At 49.7% G+C, this 23,412-nt stretch overlaps 4 protein-coding genes across 4 annotated transcripts; all 4 read right to left on the reverse strand.

The window, feature by feature from the left end:
* Positions 1-2,516: 2,516 nt before the first annotated feature.
* LOC149975761 (histone H2A) lies at positions 2,517-2,961 on the reverse strand. The gene has a single exon (XM_090204245.1). It carries the CDS (start codon positions 2,959-2,961, stop codon positions 2,575-2,577), a length of 387 nt encoding a protein of 128 aa, XP_090060371.1. The 3' UTR covers positions 2,517-2,574.
* A 9,464-nt stretch (positions 2,962-12,425) lies between these two features.
* Positions 12,426-12,870, reverse strand: LOC149975762 (histone H2A). Its single transcript, XM_090204246.1, has one exon. The coding sequence runs from the start codon at positions 12,868-12,870 to the stop codon at positions 12,484-12,486; it is 387 nt and encodes a 128-aa protein (XP_090060372.1). The 3' UTR covers positions 12,426-12,483.
* A 2,485-nt stretch (positions 12,871-15,355) lies between these two features.
* Positions 15,356-16,924, reverse strand: LOC149975763 (histone H4). The gene has a single exon (XM_090204247.1). It carries the CDS (start codon positions 16,889-16,891, stop codon positions 16,580-16,582), a length of 312 nt encoding a protein of 103 aa, XP_090060373.1. The 5' UTR covers positions 16,892-16,924; the 3' UTR covers positions 15,356-16,579.
* A 5,410-nt stretch (positions 16,925-22,334) lies between these two features.
* LOC118940451 (histone H2A) lies at positions 22,335-22,779 on the reverse strand. The gene has a single exon (XM_090204249.1). The coding sequence runs from the start codon at positions 22,777-22,779 to the stop codon at positions 22,393-22,395; it is 387 nt and encodes a 128-aa protein (XP_090060375.1). The 3' UTR covers positions 22,335-22,392.
* Between the last annotated feature and the right edge of the window lie 633 nt (positions 22,780-23,412).

Here is a 23,412-nt window from a genome sequence, read left to right on the forward strand (position 1 = left end):
GCTCAAAATCAAACATTAACTACAACAGATCATCAAATAGGCAAACACATGCTCATGTAGAGTACCTCAAATTATACAGTTACTTTGTCACCAAAGCTAATCTGTCATTCATCTACAAATACATGCTCTTCTAAAGCCACAATGCAATGTTCACATGGTACATTTCATTTCTTACAATCTATGTCACTATTACTTCATTTGACTGCTCTTAAATCATATTCACTTAACCCTTTTCTTCACCTGCTGATTTTCTGCTGCTTTTGTCTCTTGCAGATTTGGACGTCATGTGAATCTATGTTTCTCAAGTATCAAAAGAGAGTAAGTTACATTGACCTACTTTATGAAAAACGGAATGGTACTTTTCTCTCTAGCCTAGTGCACTCTTTATCTGTAAGCTCCCCTACTGGTGTAGGTAGCTAAAAAAAAAAAAAGGTACAGATGCCAGTACCCCATGTAGCCTATAGAACTTGATCTCGACGACCACATTTTACACCAATGCACCCCGACAATCGGTTGGTGGTCGGGAATCAAGTGGATGATTCTGGGACCAATTACAGGATGAGGGGTGTACTGAACTGTGCCTATAGCATGTCAAAAATCCCTCCAACGGGAAATAGGCCTTGGCAAATGGCCAGGGGCGCTGTCTTTTTCAGCACCACGGAGCTCCGCTATTACCTGTCTCATGAGTGAAGATGCAACAGCAGACAATTCCTGCTCTTTTGTCCTGAGATGACACACTTTAGCCGTGTCATTGCTGCATTTAACTGGCAGCCTGTATTTAGGGCCTTTACTTTGTCGTATCATTTGGTCAAGGGGTTTCGATTCCTCAGCAAATCTTCTTGGAAAAATGAACTAAATCCCACATCAGAAGTCGACTTCAAATCACGCCAAAGACACACGACTCTACTCTACTTTTTTTCGACCACCTTTCACTTGCGCCGGACAGAGATATATCATTTTACTTTCAATAGCTTAGTCAGTCGCATGAATTATGGGGTGCACACAGCTAACGTTGTAATGATCGGATCAAAACATGGATTTTTGGGGCCATCGAGGAATGTCACATGGGCCAGAAATCATTGAATGGCCATTTTCACAAAGGAATAGACAGACTCTAGCATGTTACATTCCAAGAGCAATTGGAATCGAAAAAACACAACGTGCCCCACTTGGGGACCCGAGGACCGAGTTTGGGAAACGCTGGCCTGAAGATCAAATACCAATAGGGAGCCACTATGACGTGCTCACACGCTGACAGTACCAGCGTTTAACCACTAGATGGCCTCCGTGCTCCACGGTAAACTTTTCCCATCTCATCAGCGGCACTTTCAAAGTCAGTTGTTCTTAGCTACATAGTGACCATTTTTGACACTTTTTGCCCTATATCATTACTATCACTCATTACTGCTAGTGTATTTTTCCCCCTCTTCTACTCTAGGCATACATCTAATCACATATAGAGAGCGTTATTGAAACGACTCAAGTCAGTTAAGAACCAACTCTTATTTACAATCACGGCCGGTGGTGATACAGCCTGGAATCGAACCACGGTCTGTAGTGACTCGAGAACAGGGAACATACACGGTGGGAAAGGGGCGTGTACAAATGGAACAATTGTGCCTTTTTGACTGAAATATGGAGGTGGCTCTTAAAAGAGCCTTTGGGGGATTTTGGAGATCAGGTCATCGTTTATGCGCGCTCTCCGCGAATACGACGGGCCAGCTGGATGTCCTTGGGCATGATGGTCACCCTCTTGGCGTGGATGGCGCACAGGTTGGTGTCCTCGAACAGGCCGACCAGGTAAGCCTCGCTTGCCTCCTGCAGGGCCATCACTGCGGAACTCTGGAAGCGCAGGTCGGTCTTAAAGTCCTGGGCAATTTCTCGCACCAGGCGCTGGAAAGGCAGTTTGCGGATCAGCAGCTCAGTGGACTTCTGGTAACGACGGATCTCTCTAAGAGCCACGGTGCCGGGCCTGTAACGGTGAGGCTTCTTCACGCCGCCGGTGGCCGGGGCGCTCTTGCGCGCAGCCTTGGTGGCGAGCTGCTTCCTGGGTGCTTTGCCACCGGTGGATTTGCGAGCGGTTTGCTTGGTTCTGGCCATGGCGCTAGCTAGCTTCCTTCTTTCACAGTCGGAGTATAGCCTCAAAATGCCTATGTGAAGTTTATAAAGCCGGCAGCGGCGTCTGCTCATTGGTCACCATCTCCGCACCGCCCTGATTGGCCCGTTGCGGAGGCCTCCTCCGCCGCCCATTGGACGGGAGGCTCGGCCTCTCCGTGCCGCCCCAAAATGCAACCCCCACCCTCGCCGAGGCGCGCTTGGGTCTTTTGTTAGGGCCGCGAGCAACGTTACACTTGACGCGCAATAATGCTCTCATTCTAGCCTACTAGTTGTTATCCTTCATTTAGGCCTCATGTGGGCACTTGATACGGTGCCGTCTATATGTGTGTGTATCTAACACGCCAAATAATTGGCCAGGCATAGAAAGGACACTTTGCGCTTTTGTTGAGCTAGGTGGTTGGCTCTTAAAAGAGCCTTTGGGGGTTGAGTAGTCAAGTTGCAGCCGCACCAGCGATTTTACTTGGCTTTGACGGCCTTCTCAGTCTTCTTGGGGAGCAGCACTGCCTGGATGTTGGGCAGAACACCACCCTGCGCGATGGTCACGCCGCCAAGCAGTTTGTTCAGCTCCTCGTCGTTACGGACTGCCAGCTGCAGGTGACGGGGGATGATACGAGTCTTCTTGTTGTCACGGGCAGCGTTTCCGGCCAACTCCAGGATCTCAGCAGTCAGGTACTCGAGCACTGCGGCCAGGTACACTGGTGCGCCAGCGCCCACACGCTCGGCGTAGTTGCCTTTACGCAGCAGCCTGTGCACACGGCCCACGGGGAACTGGAGCCCGGCACGGGATGAACGTGTCTTTGCCTTCGCCCTGGCCTTGCCTCCGGTTTTGCCTCTTCCGCTCATATTGGTAGCTTCAGTATGTCACAGAAAGTCTGAATGAGCCGCTGGCCACCTCGAGAGTCTTACTTATACCTCGCCACAAAAGCCATCGATTGGCCACCGGACCGGTGTGGCCTTATCCAATTGGAGTGAGGGAGGGACAGACAGACAGGCAGTCAGCCCTAAGCCCGCCCCCACCCACCCGCCCGCAGGCAGGCAGGCAGCAGAGTGACGAGGGCTAGGCTACTCTGTTTCCCTCCGACTTTTGTTACTTTTTCACGTTGGCGGGAGCGCCAAAGTGACAACTCAAATCACTGAAACATGTATCAATCAATTCGAGAGTGGCTCATAATACAAATGGCTGCTGTCCAACCCACTATAGTATGTATGCTTATTATTATCAGGATCAATGTGACATGCCAATTCTAACACATCACAACAATGTTGACTGGTGAGGGTGCTGCACTCTTGAGTGACAAATGTAAAGCCATTTAGCCACTCCAAAATGTGGTGCGTAAAAGTCATTCATTTCATTTCTTTTGCACCACGGGTAGGTAGGTGGAATGGAATGACATGCGCTTTTATGGAAAGAGGTGGGTGGCTCTTAAAAGAGCCTTTTGTGGTAACAACATGTGTCGAGTAGAAAGAACACTGTTTGTAATAGGTTTACTTCTTCTTGGGGGCTGCCTTCTTGGCCTTGGCCGCCTTGGGCTTGGCGGCTTTGGGCTTCGCTGCCTTGGTAGCCTTCTTGGGGCTCTTGGCCGCTTTCTTGGCCGCTGCGGCGGGCTTCTTCACCTTCTTTGGGCTCTTGGCGGCCTTTTTGGGTGTAGCGGGCTTCTTGGCCTTCTTGGGGGACTTCTTTGCGGCCACGGCCTTCTTGGCTGCTACCTTCTTGGGCTTCTTGGCGGCGGCGGGCTTCTTGGCGGCCACCTTCTTAGCTTTGGGGGCTGCGGCTTTCTTGGCGGGCTTCTTTGCCTCGACGGCCTTCTTGTTGAGCTTGAAGGAGCCGGAAGCACCGGTGCCCTTAGTCTGGACCAGGGTGCCCTTGGTGACGAGGCTCTTGACGGCGATCTTGACACGGGAGTTGTTCTTCTCCACGTCGTAGCCGCCTGCCGCCAGAGACTTCTTGAGCGCGGCCAGGGACACGCCGCTCCTCTCCTTGGAGGCGGACACCGCCTTGACGATGAGCTCGCCTACGCTGGGTCCCGCTTTCTTGGGCTTGGCTGCTGCCTTCTTCTTGGGTGCCTTGGCCGGCGCGGCGGCGGCGGGTGCTGGTGCGACTTCTGCCATGTCTGTCGTTCGGTCCGGTAAACACACACACTTACAACACTACGGTAGTCTGTGAGGAGGAGTACTTTGCTGTAGACGCTGCTCTGCGCTATTGAAGCTCCACACCGTGCAGGGGGCTGGCCTTAAACGCGACATGAGAACCATGTAGACTCAAGCCACCCAGCTCGGCTTCTCCGGGCTGGCCAAATGCTCTTTCACTTGTGTTTTCTGGTCGCCAATATCGGGCCAAAAGTCACCGACGGAGCCGCGTTTTTGGCCCAAAAGCGAACGGCCCAGCGAGCAGACTTGTGTCCGTTCAGAATAAAGTCATGTGGGCTGCAGAAGCCCCGTGCATTTTGCTGCGACTCGCTCAAAACCTCACCGTTCGACTGTCGGGTGGAGCGGTGCGCACTGCTTTTCCTGTGCTATTTGTCTCCTAAATGGCCTAAAAGTGCATCCGATTGCGAGCACCATTGATTGTGGAGTGAGCCGAGATGTCTGGCAAGGGAATCAAATGGTTTGGCGTCCCCTGATGTGCTCCTTGGTGTTTTAAAGGAGAGCTCTTTTGGGGACCTTAAAACACATGCACTTGTGAGGCCTGGCTGAGACTAGTTTCACGTTGTATTCGTCATGTGTCCAGGAGGCAAACGAGAAATAATACACTGTCCAACGACATGCTTACTTGCACTTTGTGTGTGTGTGTGTGATGTTTTATTAGTATGAGTTTATTAGTTGGATTTGGAGCCTGTGTGTTTTCTTGTGCTAGGTAGTCTCTCTCTCTGTCTGTGTGTCTCTTTCAAAAGCGTGTCAGAGAGAGAGAGAGAGAGAGAGAGAGAGAGAGAGATAGGCTTGTGGCCTTCTCGCAGTCCTTCCTCGCTTGACTCCGCAGCGTGACTCACTCGTGCCGGTCTTTGTGTCTGTGGGTCTTGGTGTCTGGCTGTGCGGCCGGCGCTATGGAGGCTGGCGCCCCATGTGCTTGTCCGCCCTGATATAGGCCTAGAGAGAGAGATTTGGAGCCTCTTCTTCTCTCTCCTCCTCCCTCTTGTACAGGTGTGTGTAAGGGATGTGAAACGGCTAGTTTCAATCGGTGACGTCACTTGCTCTGAGACTGTTGTTGATGATGTGTGCAGAGGGTCCCTGGTTCGGCCTAAAGTTATACTGTTACACAGGCTCCAGTCATCGGAGCACGAGTGGAATCCCACTCACTGTGTTATACTGCCATGCACACATTCCTACCCTGTTCATGTCAGCATCATTTATTCCCTCTCCCCCCTTTTTGACATGTCCTCCACACACACACACACACATATGGATTTGCTTTTTTCACTGACAGGTTGGGTGGCTCTTAAAAGAGCCTTTGGGTTACTACAGCACTCCAAATGGGCTGTTTACTTGGAGCTGGTGTACTTGGTCACGGCCTTGGTGCCCTCGGACACTGCGTGCTTGGCCAGCTCTCCGGGGAGCAGCAGGCGCACTGCGGTCTGGATCTCCCTGGAGGTGATGGTGGAACGCTTGTTGTAGTGGGCCAGGCGAGACGACTCTCCGGCGATACGCTCGAAGATGTCGTTCACGAACGAGTTCATGATTCCCATGGCCTTGGAGGAGATGCCGGTATCGGGGTGGACCTGCTTCAGGACTTTGTACACGTAAATGGCGTAGCTCTCCTTCCTCGACTTTCGGCGTTTCTTGCCGCCTTTCCCTGCGGTCTTGGTGACGGCTTTCTTGGAGCCCTTCTTGGGCGCGGACTTTGCTGGCTCGGGCATGATGCTGATGTCTCGCTGCTTCTCACAAACGAATGAGGGGGTGGAGAGCCCTTTCCCTCTTATGAAGACGAAGCTAAGCTAATTCGCCGGCCGTGGACACACCCCTGCTTTCTCATAGGCGCCCCTGCCATTTGCCCAGTGGAGCTGAGCGCGCATAAGAGCCTTCCACTCAGAGGCTTGCTTCCCTAACAAAGACCATAGCCTATGCTCTGTCACTGGTGGGGAATGGTGTGTTTCCAAAAAAAGTCCTACAATGGCCAAAAATAAGGCTCCCCTTTTTGGTACTTGGTGGGGATTTCCCAGCCGTGGTGCCTTTATTTCGGGTGTCTCGTAATACGACTGTACGCAAAGCCTGCACTGAACATAGCCTCCCTCCTGTCATGAACACTCCCTCCCTGTCCACTCAAGAGTGGCTCATGGTTTAATACGACTGTAGGCAAAGCCTGCACTGAACATAGCCTCCCTCCTGTCATGAACACTCCCTCCCTGTCCACTCAAGAGTGGCTCATGGTTTAATACGACTGTAGGCAAAGCCTGCACTGAACATAGCCTCCTGTCACGAATACTCCCTCCCTGTCCACTCAAGAGTGGCTCATGGTTTCCTACGATAATGGATTTGACCCTTTTGAAGCGGATGTGGGTGGCTCTTAAAAGAGCCTTTGGGTTCAAGTCGGGATGTTGACGTTCCGAGAAGAGTGCGTTTAACCGCCGAAACCGTACAGGGTGCGTCCCTGGCGTTTCAGAGCGTAGACCACGTCCATGGCCGTAACGGTCTTCCTCTTGGCGTGCTCGGTGTAGGTGACGGCGTCACGGATCACGTTCTCAAGGAACACCTTCAGGACACCGCGGGTCTCCTCGTAGATCAGCCCGGAGATACGCTTCACGCCGCCACGGCGAGCCAGACGGCGAATGGCGGGCTTGGTGATTCCCTGGATGTTATCGCGGAGAACCTTACGGTGACGCTTAGCGCCTCCTTTTCCGAGTCCCTTGCCGCCTTTACCTCTTCCAGACATCGTGTGTTCGCTAGCTGAGTTCAAGTGAATTAATGACGTAATTTTCGGTGCTCGGGTGCTCTTATTATCTGCGTTTGGTGGACCTGATTGAAGCCAGTGGCACAGAAAGCGCGCGCTTTTGCCTGGCCTCTGCTGCAAAGGGGAGGGCAGGGCGTTCGTTGTAGGGAACAATGGAGGAAGAAGAAATCAAAGCTACTTACTTACATGCGCGGGAAACACACTCAAATACTGAGCTATGTTGAACACAAGGCCCAACTGTGATGTCCCACTCTTCACATTGATTGGTGTTGTTCTACTTGTTGTTGTTGTTGCACCTGATTCAACTCTTTCAATCAGCTGTGCCTCTCCAGGGCTACCACAAAAAATGGCTACTCTACCCCTGCCTGGAGTTGGGAAACACTGAACTAGTAGGATTCAACCCACTGCAGTTGCCAGTCACACCTAATAGAGATAGGCGTTAAAACCTCAAATAGTGTCACAAGTACAAAGGAGAAACAAAGTGCAACATACGGGAAACAAATACACAAGGAATGCCACAAACCCTATAAGGGGTCCGTAATGTCACCTCAGCAGTCATGTAGCTCTTGAAGGCCATGTAATAACGTCATTCTTCTTTTTCTTCCCTAGACAGGATCCAGGTGGCCATGGGAAGGGTGGTGATACCTCTGCAAGCTGAAACGCAGTAAAACATTCCTCAGACACCCACCCAACACACACACAATAAAGGGATCATTTTCCTATGCGTACAGAGGTGATAGGGATGTGCAAATATTGTATGGTACTTTTTTCAAAAAACAATAACATAGCCTTATATTACGGAAATAGTGGTATGAGGTGGATCCTTTATAGGCCAGAGAGCCTCAGCTGTTGCATTGAATGATCTCAACAGGTCATTTCAAAGGGGACAAATGAGGCCCAAGGGCACATACTGGCGATTGACCAATCGGTGCAGTTGATTCACATCTCAGATGTGACTAGGTATCATCTTACAACTTATTGTTGCCATAATTGTCTCTTACGTGCACTTAGTGGCTGCCGGCCCTCGGTTTAGTACATCGAGCAACAGAGGTTGCCTTTTAGGAGAATGACTGACAAGCGTTCAACTAGCTGGGATGCAGCTAGTGTCATCAAAGCACTTTGTCATAGCAAGTTAGAAGAAATAGGTTAAGGTTACGAAAAGGCTTAGGCTTACCCCAAATGTCACGTCCGTTCGTAGCTGTACTCCGTGTAGGCACAACAAGTCATCACACAGAGAGCACACTTGAAGCACAACTGCACTGCCTGGAAGGCCGCAACGGACTGAATTGGAATCCCTCAAACAGCACGCTAACTACATTCCGCTTTATGATGTCACAGTCAGCCCCTCGGAACACTGGTCCTCAACAATCTCAAACACCTTGGATACCCAAGCCAAACATTCTCGAATCACTCACATTCACAAATCAACCAGGGCGAAGAAGGCTGCCAGGAATTGAATGCTGAAAAGCTAACCTCCTTCACAGAGCAACATCATAGGACTGGGAGTTTGTGTTCAACAGCTTGCGTTCCCCTATTATCAAGGGCTTAGTTCCTCTATAGGCTACAGTGCAGATACTTCACATGCAGAGTACAACAACAAATAACAGAGGGCCTGTTACCACACCCTATAGGCTAGGAGTTGAACTTGGACCACAATGACATTGGTAGTAATTAGCCTGCAGCATAAATGACAGCTCCCTAACGGGGACATAAAGTGGAAATGGAAGTGCGACACATAGAGGAAAAGTCCTAATCCTAATCAAATAGACACATTTTTTTAAATTTGTATTTTTATTTATTTCACCAGGTAGGCAAGTTGAGAACAAGTTCTCATTTACAATTGCGACCTGGCCAAGATTAAGCAAAGCAGTTCGACACATACAACGACACAGACTTACACATGGAGTAAAACAAACATACAGTCAATAATACAGTATAAACAAGTCTATATACGATGTGAGCAAATGAGGTGAGATAAGGGAGGTAAAGGCAAAAAAAGCCCATGGTGGCAAAGTAAATACAATATAGCAAGTAAAACACTGGAATGGTACATTTGCAATGGAAGACATGTGCAAAGTAGAAATAAAAATAATGGGGTGCAAAGGAGCAAAATAAATAAATTCATTAAATACAGTAGGGAAAGAGGTAGTTGTTTGGCCTAAATTATAGGTGGGCTATGTACAGGTGCAGTAATCTGTGAGCTGCTCTGACAGTTGGTGCTTAAAGCTAGTGAGGGAGATAAGTGTTTCCAGTTTCAGAGATTTTTGTAGTTCGTTCCAGTCATTGGCAGCAGAGAACTGGAAGGAGAGGCGGCCAAAGAAAGAATTGGTTTTGGGGGTGACTAGAGAGATATACATACACCTGTTTAGCAGATGTCGGGAAATGCTTGTGTTACTAGCTCCAACAGCACAGTAAGATCTAACCATGTTCCAACATTCCACACAATACACCCAAATGCAATTGGAATACATCAATATATGGACGAGCAATGTCAGACCGTCCGTAGACTAACATACCTTACAATACAATACTTTATATATCCACATGACATGAGCTATGCAAACCACCTCCACGTTAGGAATGTGCCCAGTGATATCTAACAAAAACACACACCTCCGTGGAACCCACATGGCAAGACAGGAAGGAAGACATGCAGGAGTGCTCATGAAGAAGACCGGAATCATCTCCAATCAAGTGAACAATGTCAAAGGAATAGGGCAAGTCATATAGATAGGGAGGCATTTCACCGCCACCCGCTGGACCACAAGTCATTTTGCCAACACTGGCTCATCATTCAAAGCCACATAGGGAGGGATCTTAACACCACCTGCTGGATCAGAAGTGCCACTCACAATGGCCACACAGACCATTTCTCCCTCAACCTGATGCAATTGTCACAACAAGTATGTGCTCAAAATCAAACATTAACTACAACAGATCATCAAATAGGCAAACACATGCTCATGTAGAGTACCTCAAATTATACAGTTACTTTGTCACCAAAGCTAATCTGTCATTCATCTACAAATACATGCTCTTCTAAAGCCACAATGCAATGTTCACATGGTACATTTCATTTCTTACAATCTATGTCACTATTACTTCATTTGACTGCTCTTAAATCATATTCACTTAACCCTTTTCTTCACCTGCTGATTTTCTGCTGCTTTTGTCTCTTGCAGATTTGGACGTCATGTGAATCTATGTTTCTCAAGTATCAAAAGAGAGTAAGTTACATTGACCTACTTTATGAAAAACGGAATGGTACTTTTCTCTCTAGCCTAGTGCACTCTTTATCTGTAAGCTCCCCTACTGGTGTAGGTAGCTAAAAAAAAAAAAAGGTACAGATGCCAGTACCCCATGTAGCCTATAGAACTTGATCTCGACGACCACATTTTACACCAATGCACCCCGACAATCGGTTGGTGGTCGGGAATCAAGTGGATGATTCTGGGACCAATTACAGGATGAGGGGTGTACTGAACTGTGCCTATAGCATGTCAAAAATCCCTCCAACGGGAAATAGGCCTTGGCAAATGGCCAGGGGCGCTGTCTTTTTCAGCACCACGGAGCTCCGCTATTACCTGTCTCATGAGTGAAGATGCAACAGCAGACAATTCCTGCTCTTTTGTCCTGAGATGACACACTTTAGCCGTGTCATTGCTGCATTTAACTGGCAGCCTGTATTTAGGGCCTTTACTTTGTCGTATCATTTGGTCAAGGGGTTTCGATTCCTCAGCAAATCTTCTTGGAAAAATGAACTAAATCCCACATCAGAAGTCGACTTCAAATCACGCCAAAGACACACGACTCTACTCTACTTTTTTTCGACCACCTTTCACTTGCGCCGGACAGAGATATATCATTTTACTTTCAATAGCTTAGTCAGTCGCATGAATTATGGGGTGCACACAGCTAACGTTGTAATGATCGGATCAAAACATGGATTTTTGGGGCCATCGAGGAATGTCACATGGGCCAGAAATCATTGAATGGCCATTTTCACAAAGGAATAGACAGACTCTAGCATGTTACATTCCAAGAGCAATTGGAATCGAAAAAACACAACGTGCCCCACTTGGGGACCCGAGGACCGAGTTTGGGAAACGCTGGCCTGAAGATCAAATACCAATAGGGAGCCACTATGACGTGCTCACACGCTGACAGTACCAGCGTTTAACCACTAGATGGCCTCCGTGCTCCACGGTAAACTTTTCCCATCTCATCAGCGGCACTTTCAAAGTCAGTTGTTCTTAGCTACATAGTGACCATTTTTGACACTTTTTGCCCTATATCATTACTATCACTCATTACTGCTAGTGTATTTTTCCCCCTCTTCTACTCTAGGCATACATCTAATCACATATAGAGAGCGTTATTGAAACGACTCAAGTCAGTTAAGAACCAACTCTTATTTACAATCACGGCCGGTGGTGATACAGCCTGGAATCGAACCACGGTCTGTAGTGACTCGAGAACAGGGAACATACACGGTGGGAAAGGGGCGTGTACAAATGGAACAATTGTGCCTTTTTGACTGAAATATGGAGGTGGCTCTTAAAAGAGCCTTTGGGGGATTTTGGAGATCAGGTCATCGTTTATGCGCGCTCTCCGCGAATACGACGGGCCAGCTGGATGTCCTTGGGCATGATGGTCACCCTCTTGGCGTGGATGGCGCACAGGTTGGTGTCCTCGAACAGGCCGACCAGGTAAGCCTCGCTTGCCTCCTGCAGGGCCATCACTGCGGAACTCTGGAAGCGCAGGTCGGTCTTAAAGTCCTGGGCAATTTCTCGCACCAGGCGCTGGAAAGGCAGTTTGCGGATCAGCAGCTCAGTGGACTTCTGGTAACGACGGATCTCTCTAAGAGCCACGGTGCCGGGCCTGTAACGGTGAGGCTTCTTCACGCCGCCGGTGGCCGGGGCGCTCTTGCGCGCAGCCTTGGTGGCGAGCTGCTTCCTGGGTGCTTTGCCACCGGTGGATTTGCGAGCGGTTTGCTTGGTTCTGGCCATGGCGCTAGCTAGCTTCCTTCTTTCACAGTCGGAGTATAGCCTCAAAATGCCTATGTGAAGTTTATAAAGCCGGCAGCGGCGTCTGCTCATTGGTCACCATCTCCGCACCGCCCTGATTGGCCCGTTGCGGAGGCCTCCTCCGCCGCCCATTGGACGGGAGGCTCGGCCTCTCCGTGCCGCCCCAAAATGCAACCCCCACCCTCGCCGAGGCGCGCTTGGGTCTTTTGTTAGGGCCGCGAGCAACGTTACACTTGACGCGCAATAATGCTCTCATTCTAGCCTACTAGTTGTTATCCTTCATTTAGGCCTCATGTGGGCACTTGATACGGTGCCGTCTATATGTGTGTGTATCTAACACGCCAAATAATTGGCCAGGCATAGAAAGGACACTTTGCGCTTTTGTTGAGCTAGGTGGTTGGCTCTTAAAAGAGCCTTTGGGGGTTGAGTAGTCAAGTTGCAGCCGCACCAGCGATTTTACTTGGCTTTGACGGCCTTCTCAGTCTTCTTGGGGAGCAGCACTGCCTGGATGTTGGGCAGAACACCACCCTGCGCGATGGTCACGCCGCCAAGCAGTTTGTTCAGCTCCTCGTCGTTACGGACTGCCAGCTGCAGGTGACGGGGGATGATACGAGTCTTCTTGTTGTCACGGGCAGCGTTTCCGGCCAACTCCAGGATCTCAGCAGTCAGGTACTCGAGCACTGCGGCCAGGTACACTGGTGCGCCAGCGCCCACACGCTCGGCGTAGTTGCCTTTACGCAGCAGCCTGTGCACACGGCCCACGGGGAACTGGAGCCCGGCACGGGATGAACGTGTCTTTGCCTTCGCCCTGGCCTTGCCTCCGGTTTTGCCTCTTCCGCTCATATTGGTAGCTTCAGTATGTCACAGAAAGTCTGAATGAGCCGCTGGCCACCTCGAGAGTCTTACTTATACCTCGCCACAAAAGCCATCGATTGGCCACCGGACCGGTGTGGCCTTATCCAATTGGAGTGAGGGAGGGACAGACAGACAGGCAGTCAGCCCTAAGCCCGCCCCCACCCACCCGCCCGCAGGCAGGCAGGCAGCAGAGTGACGAGGGCTAGGCTACTCTGTTTCCCTCCGACTTTTGTTACTTTTTCACGTTGGCGGGAGCGCCAAAGTGACAACTCAAATCACTGAAACATGTATCAATCAATTCGAGAGTGGCTCATAATACAAATGGCTGCTGTCCAACCCACTATAGTATGTATGCTTATTATTATCAGGATCAATGTGACATGCCAATTCTAACACATCACAACAATGTTGACTGGTGAGGGTGCTGCACTCTTGAGTGACAAATGTAAAGCCATTTAGCCACTCCAAAATGTGGTGCGTAAAAGTCATTCATTTCATTTCTTTTGCACCACGGGTAGGTAGGTGGAATGGAATGACATGCGCTTTTATGGAAAGAGGTGGGTGGCTCTTAAAAGAGCCTTTTGTGGTAACAACATGTGTCGAGTAGAAAGAACACTGTTTGTAATAGGTTTACTTCTTCTTGGGGGCTGCCTTCTTGGCCTTGGCCGCCTTGGGCTTGGCGGCTTTGGGCTTCGCTGCCTTGGTAGCCTTCTTGGGGCTCTTGGCCGCTTTCTTGGCCGCTGCGGCGGGCTTCTTCACCTTCTTTGGGCTCTTGGCGGCCTTTTTGGGTGTAGCGGGCTTCTTGGCCTTCTTGGGGGACTTCTTTGCGGCCACGGCCTTCTTGGCTGCTACCTTCTTGGGCTTCTTGGCGGCGGCGGGCTTCTTGGCGGCCACCTTCTTAGCTTTGGGGGCTGCGGCTTTCTTGGCGGGCTTCTTTGCCTCGACGGCCTTCTTGTTGAGCTTGAAGGAGCCGGAAGCACCGGTGCCCTTAGTCTGGACCAGGGTGCCCTTGGTGACGAGGCTCTTGACGGCGATCTTGACACGGGAGTTGTTCTTCTCCACGTCGTAGCCGCCTGCCGCCAGAGACTTCTTGAGCGCGGCCAGGGACACGCCGCTCCTCTCCTTGGAGGCGGACACCGCCTTGACGATGAGCTCGCCTACGCTGGGTCCCGCTTTCTTGGGCTTGGCTGCTGCCTTCTTCTTGGGTGCCTTGGCCGGCGCGGCGGCGGCGGGTGCTGGTGCGACTTCTGCCATGTCTGTCGTTCGGTCCGGTAAACACACACACTTACAACACTACGGTAGTCTGTGAGGAGGAGTACTTTGCTGTAGACGCTGCTCTGCGCTATTGAAGCTCCACACCGTGCAGGGGGCTGGCCTTAAACGCGACATGAGAACCATGTAGACTCAAGCCACCCAGCTCGGCTTCTCCGGGCTGGCCAAATGCTCTTTCACTTGTGTTTTCTGGTCGCCAATATCGGGCCAAAAGTCACCGACGGAGCCGCGTTTTTGGCCCAAAAGCGAACGGCCCAGCGAGCAGACTTGTGTCCGTTCAGAATAAAGTCATGTGGGCTGCAGAAGCCCCGTGCATTTTGCTGCGACTCGCTCAAAACCTCACCGTTCGACTGTCGGGTGGAGCGGTGCGCACTGCTTTTCCTGTGCTATTTGTCTCCTAAATGGCCTAAAAGTGCATCCGATTGCGAGCACCATTGATTGTGGAGTGAGCCGAGATGTCTGGCAAGGGAATCAAATGGTTTGGCGTCCCCTGATGTGCTCCTTGGTGTTTTAAAGGAGAGCTCTTTTGGGGACCTTAAAACACATGCACTTGTGAGGCCTGGCTGAGACTAGTTTCACGTTGTATTCGTCATGTGTCCAGGAGGCAAACGAGAAATAATACACTGTCCAACGACATGCTTACTTGCACTTTGTGTGTGTGTGTGTGATGTTTTATTAGTATGAGTTTATTAGTTGGATTTGGAGCCTGTGTGTTTTCTTGTGCTAGGTAGTCTCTCTCTCTGTCTGTGTGTCTCTTTCAAAAGCGTGTCAGAGAGAGAGAGAGAGAGAGAGAGAGAGAGAGAGATAGGCTTGTGGCCTTCTCGCAGTCCTTCCTCGCTTGACTCCGCAGCGTGACTCACTCGTGCCGGTCTTTGTGTCTGTGGGTCTTGGTGTCTGGCTGTGCGGCCGGCGCTATGGAGGCTGGCGCCCCATGTGCTTGTCCGCCCTGATATAGGCCTAGAGAGAGAGATTTGGAGCCTCTTCTTCTCTCTCCTCCTCCCTCTTGTACAGGTGTGTGTAAGGGATGTGAAACGGCTAGTTTCAATCGGTGACGTCACTTGCTCTGAGACTGTTGTTGATGATGTGTGCAGAGGGTCCCTGGTTCGGCCTAAAGTTATACTGTTACACAGGCTCCAGTCATCGGAGCACGAGTGGAATCCCACTCACTGTGTTATACTGCCATGCACACATTCCTACCCTGTTCATGTCAGCATCATTTATTCCCTCTCCCCCCTTTTTGACATGTCCTCCACACACACACACACACATATGGATTTGCTTTTTTCACTGACAGGTTGGGTGGCTCTTAAAAGAGCCTTTGGGTTACTACAGCACTCCAAATGGGCTGTTTACTTGGAGCTGGTGTACTTGGTCACGGCCTTGGTGCCCTCGGACACTGCGTGCTTGGCCAGCTCTCCGGGGAGCAGCAGGCGCACTGCGGTCTGGATCTCCCTGGAGGTGATGGTGGAACGCTTGTTGTAGTGGGCCAGGCGAGACGACTCTCCGGCGATACGCTCGAAGATGTCGTTCACGAACGAGTTCATGATTCCCATGGCCTTGGAGGAGATGCCGGTATCGGGGTGGACCTGCTTCAGGACTTTGTACACGTAAATGGCGTAGCTCTCCTTCCTCGACTTTCGGCGTTTCTTGCCGCCTTTCCCTGCGGTCTTGGTGACGGCTTTCTTGGAGCCCTTCTTGGGCGCGGACTTTGCTGGCTCGGGCATGATGCTGATGTCTCGCTGCTTCTCACAAACGAATGAGGGGGTGGAGAGCCCTTTCCCTCTTATGAAGACGAAGCTAAGCTAATTCGCCGGCCGTGGACACACCCCTGCTTTCTCATAGGCGCCCCTGCCATTTGCCCAGTGGAGCTGAGCGCGCATAAGAGCCTTCCACTCAGAGGCTTGCTTCCCTAACAAAGACCATAGCCTATGCTCTGTCACTGGTGGGGAATGGTGTGTTTCCAAAAAAAGTCCTACAATGGCCAAAAATAAGGCTCCCCTTTTTGGTACTTGGTGGGGATTTCCCAGCCGTGGTGCCTTTATTTCGGGTGTCTCGTAATACGACTGTACGCAAAGCCTGCACTGAACATAGCCTCCCTCCTGTCATGAACACTCCCTCCCTGTCCACTCAAGAGTGGCTCATGGTTTAATACGACTGTAGGCAAAGCCTGCACTGAACATAGCCTCCCTCCTGTCATGAACACTCCCTCCCTGTCCACTCAAGAGTGGCTCATGGTTTAATACGACTGTAGGCAAAGCCTGCACTGAACATAGCCTCCTGTCACGAATACTCCCTCCCTGTCCACTCAAGAGTGGCTCATGGTTTCCTACGATAATGGATTTGACCCTTTTGAAGCGGATGTGGGTGGCTCTTAAAAGAGCCTTTGGGTTCAAGTCGGGATGTTGACGTTCCGAGAAGAGTGCGTTTAACCGCCGAAACCGTACAGGGTGCGTCCCTGGCGTTTCAGAGCGTAGACCACGTCCATGGCCGTAACGGTCTTCCTCTTGGCGTGCTCGGTGTAGGTGACGGCGTCACGGATCACGTTCTCAAGGAACACCTTCAGGACACCGCGGGTCTCCTCGTAGATCAGCCCGGAGATACGCTTCACGCCGCCACGGCGAGCCAGACGGCGAATGGCGGGCTTGGTGATTCCCTGGATGTTATCGCGGAGAACCTTACGGTGACGCTTAGCGCCTCCTTTTCCGAGTCCCTTGCCGCCTTTACCTCTTCCAGACATCGTGTGTTCGCTAGCTGAGTTCAAGTGAATTAATGACGTAATTTTCGGTGCTCGGGTGCTCTTATTATCTGCGTTTGGTGGACCTGATTGAAGCCAGTGGCACAGAAAGCGCGCGCTTTTGCCTGGCCTCTGCTGCAAAGGGGAGGGCAGGGCGTTCGTTGTAGGGAACAATGGAGGAAGAAGAAATCAAAGCTACTTACTTACATGCGCGGGAAACACACTCAAATACTGAGCTATGTTGAACACAAGGCCCAACTGTGATGTCCCACTCTTCACATTGATTGGTGTTGTTCTACTTGTTGTTGTTGTTGCACCTGATTCAACTCTTTCAATCAGCTGTGCCTCTCCAGGGCTACCACAAAAAATGGCTACTCTACCCCTGCCTGGAGTTGGGAAACACTGAACTAGTAGGATTCAACCCACTGCAGTTGCCAGTCACACCTAATAGAGATAGGCGTTAAAACCTCAAATAGTGTCACAAGTACAAAGGAGAAACAAAGTGCAACATACGGGAAACAAATACACAAGGAATGCCACAAACCCTATAAGGGGTCCGTAATGTCACCTCAGCAGTCATGTAGCTCTTGAAGGCCATGTAATAACGTCATTCTTCTTTTTCTTCCCTAGACAGGATCCAGGTGGCCATGGGAAGGGTGGTGATACCTCTGCAAGCTGAAACGCAGTAAAACATTCCTCAGACACCCACCCAACACACACACAATAAAGGGATCATTTTCCTATGCGTACAGAGGTGATAGGGATGTGCAAATATTGTATGGTACTTTTTTCAAAAAACAATAACATAGCCTTATATTACGGAAATAGTGGTATGAGGTGGATCCTTTATAGGCCAGAGAGCCTCAGCTGTTGCATTGAATGATCTCAACAGGTCATTTCAAAGGGGACAAATGAGGCCCAAGGGCACATACTGGCGATTGACCAATCGGTGCAGTTGATTCACATCTCAGATGTGACTAGGTATCATCTTACAACTTATTGTTGCCATAATTGTCTCTTACGTGCACTTAGTGGCTGCCGGCCCTCGGTTTAGTACATCGAGCAACAGAGGTTGCCTTTTAGGAGAATGACTGACAAGCGTTCAACTAGCTGGGATGCAGCTAGTGTCATCAAAGCACTTTGTCATAGCAAGTTAGAAGAAATAGGTTAAGGTTACGAAAAGGCTTAGGCTTACCCCAAATGTCACGTCCGTTCGTAGCTGTACTCCGTGTAGGCACAACAAGTCATCACACAGAGAGCACACTTGAAGCACAACTGCACTGCCTGGAAGGCCGCAACGGACTGAATTGGAATCCCTCAAACAGCACGCTAACTACATTCCGCTTTATGATGTCACAGTCAGCCCCTCGGAACACTGGTCCTCAACAATCTCAAACACCTTGGATACCCAAGCCAAACATTCTCGAATCACTCACATTCACAAATCAACCAGGGCGAAGAAGGCTGCCAGGAATTGAATGCTGAAAAGCTAACCTCCTTCACAGAGCAACATCATAGGACTGGGAGTTTGTGTTCAACAGCTTGCGTTCCCCTATTATCAAGGGCTTAGTTCCTCTATAGGCTACAGTGCAGATACTTCACATGCAGAGTACAACAACAAATAACAGAGGGCCTGTTACCACACCCTATAGGCTAGGAGTTGAACTTGGACCACAATGACATTGGTAGTAATTAGCCTGCAGCATAAATGACAGCTCCCTAACGGGGACATAAAGTGGAAATGGAAGTGCGACACATAGAGGAAAAGTCCTAATCCTAATCAAATAGACACATTTTTTAAAATTTGTATTTTTATTTATTTCACCAGGTAGGCAAGTTGAGAACAAGTTCTCATTTACAATTGCGACCTGGCCAAGATTAAGCAAAGCAGTTCGACACATACAACGACACAGACTTACACATGGAGTAAAACAAACATACAGTCAATAATACAGTATAAACAAGTCTATATACGATGTGAGCAAATGAGGTGAGATAAGGGAGGTAAAGGCAAAAAAAGCCCATGGTGGCAAAGTAAATACAATATAGCAAGTAAAACACTGGAATGGTACATTTGCAATGGAAGACATGTGCAAAGTAGAAATAAAAATAATGGGGTGCAAAGGAGCAAAATAAATAAATTCATTAAATACAGTAGGGAAAGAGGTAGTTGTTTGGCCTAAATTATAGGTGGGCTATGTACAGGTGCAGTAATCTGTGAGCTGCTCTGACAGTTGGTGCTTAAAGCTAGTGAGGGAGATAAGTGTTTCCAGTTTCAGAGATTTTTGTAGTTCGTTCCAGTCATTGGCAGCAGAGAACTGGAAGGAGAGGCGGCCAAAGAAAGAATTGGTTTTGGGGGTGACTAGAGAGATATACATACACCTGTTTAGCAGATGTCGGGAAATGCTTGTGTTACTAGCTCCAACAGCACAGTAAGATCTAACCATGTTCCAACATTCCACACAATACACCCAAATGCAATTGGAATACATCAATATATGGACGAGCAATGTCAGACCGTCCGTAGACTAACATACCTTACAATACAATACTTTATATATCCACATGACATGAGCTATGCAAACCACCTCCACGTTAGGAATGTGCCCAGTGATATCTAACAAAAACACACACCTCCGTGGAACCCACATGGCAAGACAGGAAGGAAGACATGCAGGAGTGCTCATGAAGAAGACCGGAATCATCTCCAATCAAGTGAACAATGTCAAAGGAATAGGGCAAGTCATATAGATAGGGAGGCATTTCACCGCCACCCGCTGGACCACAAGTCATTTTGCCAACACTGGCTCATCATTCAAAGCCACATAGGGAGGGATCTTAACACCACCTGCTGGATCAGAAGTGCCACTCACAATGGCCACACAGACCATTTCTCCCTCAACCTGATGCAATTGTCACAACAAGTATGTGCTCAAAATCAAACATTAACTACAACAGATCATCAAATAGGCAAACACATGCTCATGTAGAGTACCTCAAATTATACAGTTACTTTGTCACCAAAGCTAATCTGTCATTCATCTACAAATACATGCTCTTCTAAAGCCACAATGCAATGTTCACATGGTACATTTCATTTCTTACAATCTATGTCACTATTACTTCATTTGACTGCTCTTAAATCATATTCACTTAACCCTTTTCTTCACCTGCTGATTTTCTGCTGCTTTTGTCTCTTGCAGATTTGGACGTCATGTGAATCTATGTTTCTCAAGTATCAAAAGAGAGTAAGTTACATTGACCTACTTTATGAAAAACGGAATGGTACTTTTCTCTCTAGCCTAGTGCACTCTTTATCTGTAAGCTCCCCTACTGGTGTAGGTAGCTAAAAAAAAAAAAAGGTACAGATGCCAGTACCCCATGTAGCCTATAGAACTTGATCTCGACGACCACATTTTACACCAATGCACCCCGACAATCGGTTGGTGGTCGGGAATCAAGTGGATGATTCTGGGACCAATTACAGGATGAGGGGTGTACTGAACTGTGCCTATAGCATGTCAAAAATCCCTCCAACGGGAAATAGGCCTTGGCAAATGGCCAGGGGCGCTGTCTTTTTCAGCACCACGGAGCTCCGCTATTACCTGTCTCATGAGTGAAGATGCAACAGCAGACAATTCCTGCTCTTTTGTCCTGAGATGACACACTTTAGCCGTGTCATTGCTGCATTTAACTGGCAGCCTGTATTTAGGGCCTTTACTTTGTCGTATCATTTGGTCAAGGGGTTTCGATTCCTCAGCAAATCTTCTTGGAAAAATGAACTAAATCCCACATCAGAAGTCGACTTCAAATCACGCCAAAGACACACGACTCTACTCTACTTTTTTTCGACCACCTTTCACTTGCGCCGGACAGAGATATATCATTTTACTTTCAATAGCTTAGTCAGTCGCATGAATTATGGGGTGCACACAGCTAACGTTGTAATGATCGGATCAAAACATGGATTTTTGGGGCCATCGAGGAATGTCACATGGGCCAGAAATCATTGAATGGCCATTTTCACAAAGGAATAGACAGACTCTAGCATGTTACATTCCAAGAGCAATTGGAATCGAAAAAACACAACGTGCCCCACTTGGGGACCCGAGGACCGAGTTTGGGAAACGCTGGCCTGAAGATCAAATACCAATAGGGAGCCACTATGACGTGCTCACACGCTGACAGTACCAGCGTTTAACCACTAGATGGCCTCCGTGCTCCACGGTAAACTTTTCCCATCTCATCAGCGGCACTTTCAAAGTCAGTTGTTCTTAGCTACATAGTGACCATTTTTGACACTTTTTGCCCTATATCATTACTATCACTCATTACTGCTAGTGTATTTTTCCCCCTCTTCTACTCTAGGCATACATCTAATCACATATAGAGAGCGTTATTGAAACGACTCAAGTCAGTTAAGAACCAACTCTTATTTACAATCACGGCCGGTGGTGATACAGCCTGGAATCGAACCACGGTCTGTAGTGACTCGAGAACAGGGAACATACACGGTGGGAAAGGGGCGTGTACAAATGGAACAATTGTGCCTTTTTGACTGAAATATGGAGGTGGCTCTTAAAAGAGCCTTTGGGGGATTTTGGAGATCAGGTCATCGTTTATGCGCGCTCTCCGCGAATACGACGGGCCAGCTGGATGTCCTTGGGCATGATGGTCACCCTCTTGGCGTGGATGGCGCACAGGTTGGTGTCCTCGAACAGGCCGACCAGGTAAGCCTCGCTTGCCTCCTGCAGGGCCATCACTGCGGAACTCTGGAAGCGCAGGTCGGTCTTAAAGTCCTGGGCAATTTCTCGCACCAGGCGCTGGAAAGGCAGTTTGCGGATCAGCAGCTCAGTGGACTTCTGGTAACGACGGATCTCTCTAAGAGCCACGGTGCCGGGCCTGTAACGGTGAGGCTTCTTCACGCCGCCGGTGGCCGGGGCGCTCTTGCGCGCAGCCTTGGTGGCGAGCTGCTTCCTGGGTGCTTTGCCACCGGTGGATTTGCGAGCGGTTTGCTTGGTTCTGGCCATGGCGCTAGCTAGCTTCCTTCTTTCACAGTCGGAGTATAGCCTCAAAATGCCTATGTGAAGTTTATAAAGCCGGCAGCGGCGTCTGCTCATTGGTCACCATCTCCGCACCGCCCTGATTGGCCCGTTGCGGAGGCCTCCTCCGCCGCCCATTGGACGGGAGGCTCGGCCTCTCCGTGCCGCCCCAAAATGCAACCCCCACCCTCGCCGAGGCGCGCTTGGGTCTTTTGTTAGGGCCGCGAGCAACGTTACACTTGACGCGCAATAATGCTCTCATTCTAGCCTACTAGTTGTTATCCTTCATTTAGGCCTCATGTGGGCACTTGATACGGTGCCGTCTATATGTGTGTGTATCTAACACGCCAAATAATTGGCCAGGCATAGAAAGGACACTTTGCGCTTTTGTTGAGCTAGGTGGTTGGCTCTTAAAAGAGCCTTTGGGGGTTGAGTAGTCAAGTTGCAGCCGCACCAGCGATTTTACTTGGCTTTGACGGCCTTCTCAGTCTTCTTGGGGAGCAGCACTGCCTGGATGTTGGGCAGAACACCACCCTGCGCGATGGTCACGCCGCCAAGCAGTTTGTTCAGCTCCTCGTCGTTACGGACTGCCAGCTGCAGGTGACGGGGGATGATACGAGTCTTCTTGTTGTCACGGGCAGCGTTTCCGGCCAACTCCAGGATCTCAGCAGTCAGGTACTCGAGCACTGCGGCCAGGTACACTGGTGCGCCAGCGCCCACACGCTCGGCGTAGTTGCCTTTACGCAGCAGCCTGTGCACACGGCCCACGGGGAACTGGAGCCCGGCACGGGATGAACGTGTCTTTGCCTTCGCCCTGGCCTTGCCTCCGGTTTTGCCTCTTCCGCTCATATTGGTAGCTTCAGTATGTCACAGAAAGTCTGAATGAGCCGCTGGCCACCTCGAGAGTCTTACTTATACCTCGCCACAAAAGCCATCGATTGGCCACCGGACCGGTGTGGCCTTATCCAATTGGAGTGAGGGAGGGACAGACAGACAGGCAGTCAGCCCTAAGCCCGCCCCCACCCACCCGCCCGCAGGCAGGCAGGCAGCAGAGTGACGAGGGCTAGGCTACTCTGTTTCCCTCCGACTTTTGTTACTTTTTCACGTTGGCGGGAGCGCCAAAGTGACAACTCAAATCACTGAAACATGTATCAATCAATTCGAGAGTGGCTCATAATACAAATGGCTGCTGTCCAACCCACTATAGTATGTATGCTTATTATTATCAGGATCAATGTGACATGCCAATTCTAACACATCACAACAATGTTGACTGGTGAGGGTGCTGCACTCTTGAGTGACAAATGTAAAGCCATTTAGCCACTCCAAAATGTGGTGCGTAAAAGTCATTCATTTCATTTCTTTTGCACCACGGGTAGGTAGGTGGAATGGAATGACATGCGCTTTTATGGAAAGAGGTGGGTGGCTCTTAAAAGAGCCTTTTGTGGTAACAACATGTGTCGAGTAGAAAGAACACTGTTT

The sequence above is a fragment of the Oncorhynchus mykiss genome, chromosome 17, assembly GCF_057628025.1.
Source record: "Oncorhynchus mykiss isolate SJ-2025 chromosome 17, ASM5762802v1, whole genome shotgun sequence".
Classification (NCBI taxonomy): Eukaryota; Metazoa; Chordata; class Actinopteri; order Salmoniformes; family Salmonidae; genus Oncorhynchus; species Oncorhynchus mykiss.

Excerpts from the sequence above, each read along its gene's own strand:
- LOC149975761 (XM_090204245.1), bottom strand. The coding sequence starts at position 2,961 with ATGAGCGGAAGAGGCAAAACCGGAGGCAAGGCCAGGGCGAAGGCAAAG.
- LOC149975763 (XM_090204247.1), bottom strand. The coding sequence starts at position 16,891 with ATGTCTGGAAGAGGTAAAGGCGGCAAGGGACTCGGAAAAGGAGGCGCT.
- LOC118940451 (XM_090204249.1), bottom strand. The coding sequence starts at position 22,779 with ATGAGCGGAAGAGGCAAAACCGGAGGCAAGGCCAGGGCGAAGGCAAAG.
- LOC149975762 (XM_090204246.1), bottom strand. The coding sequence starts at position 12,870 with ATGAGCGGAAGAGGCAAAACCGGAGGCAAGGCCAGGGCGAAGGCAAAG.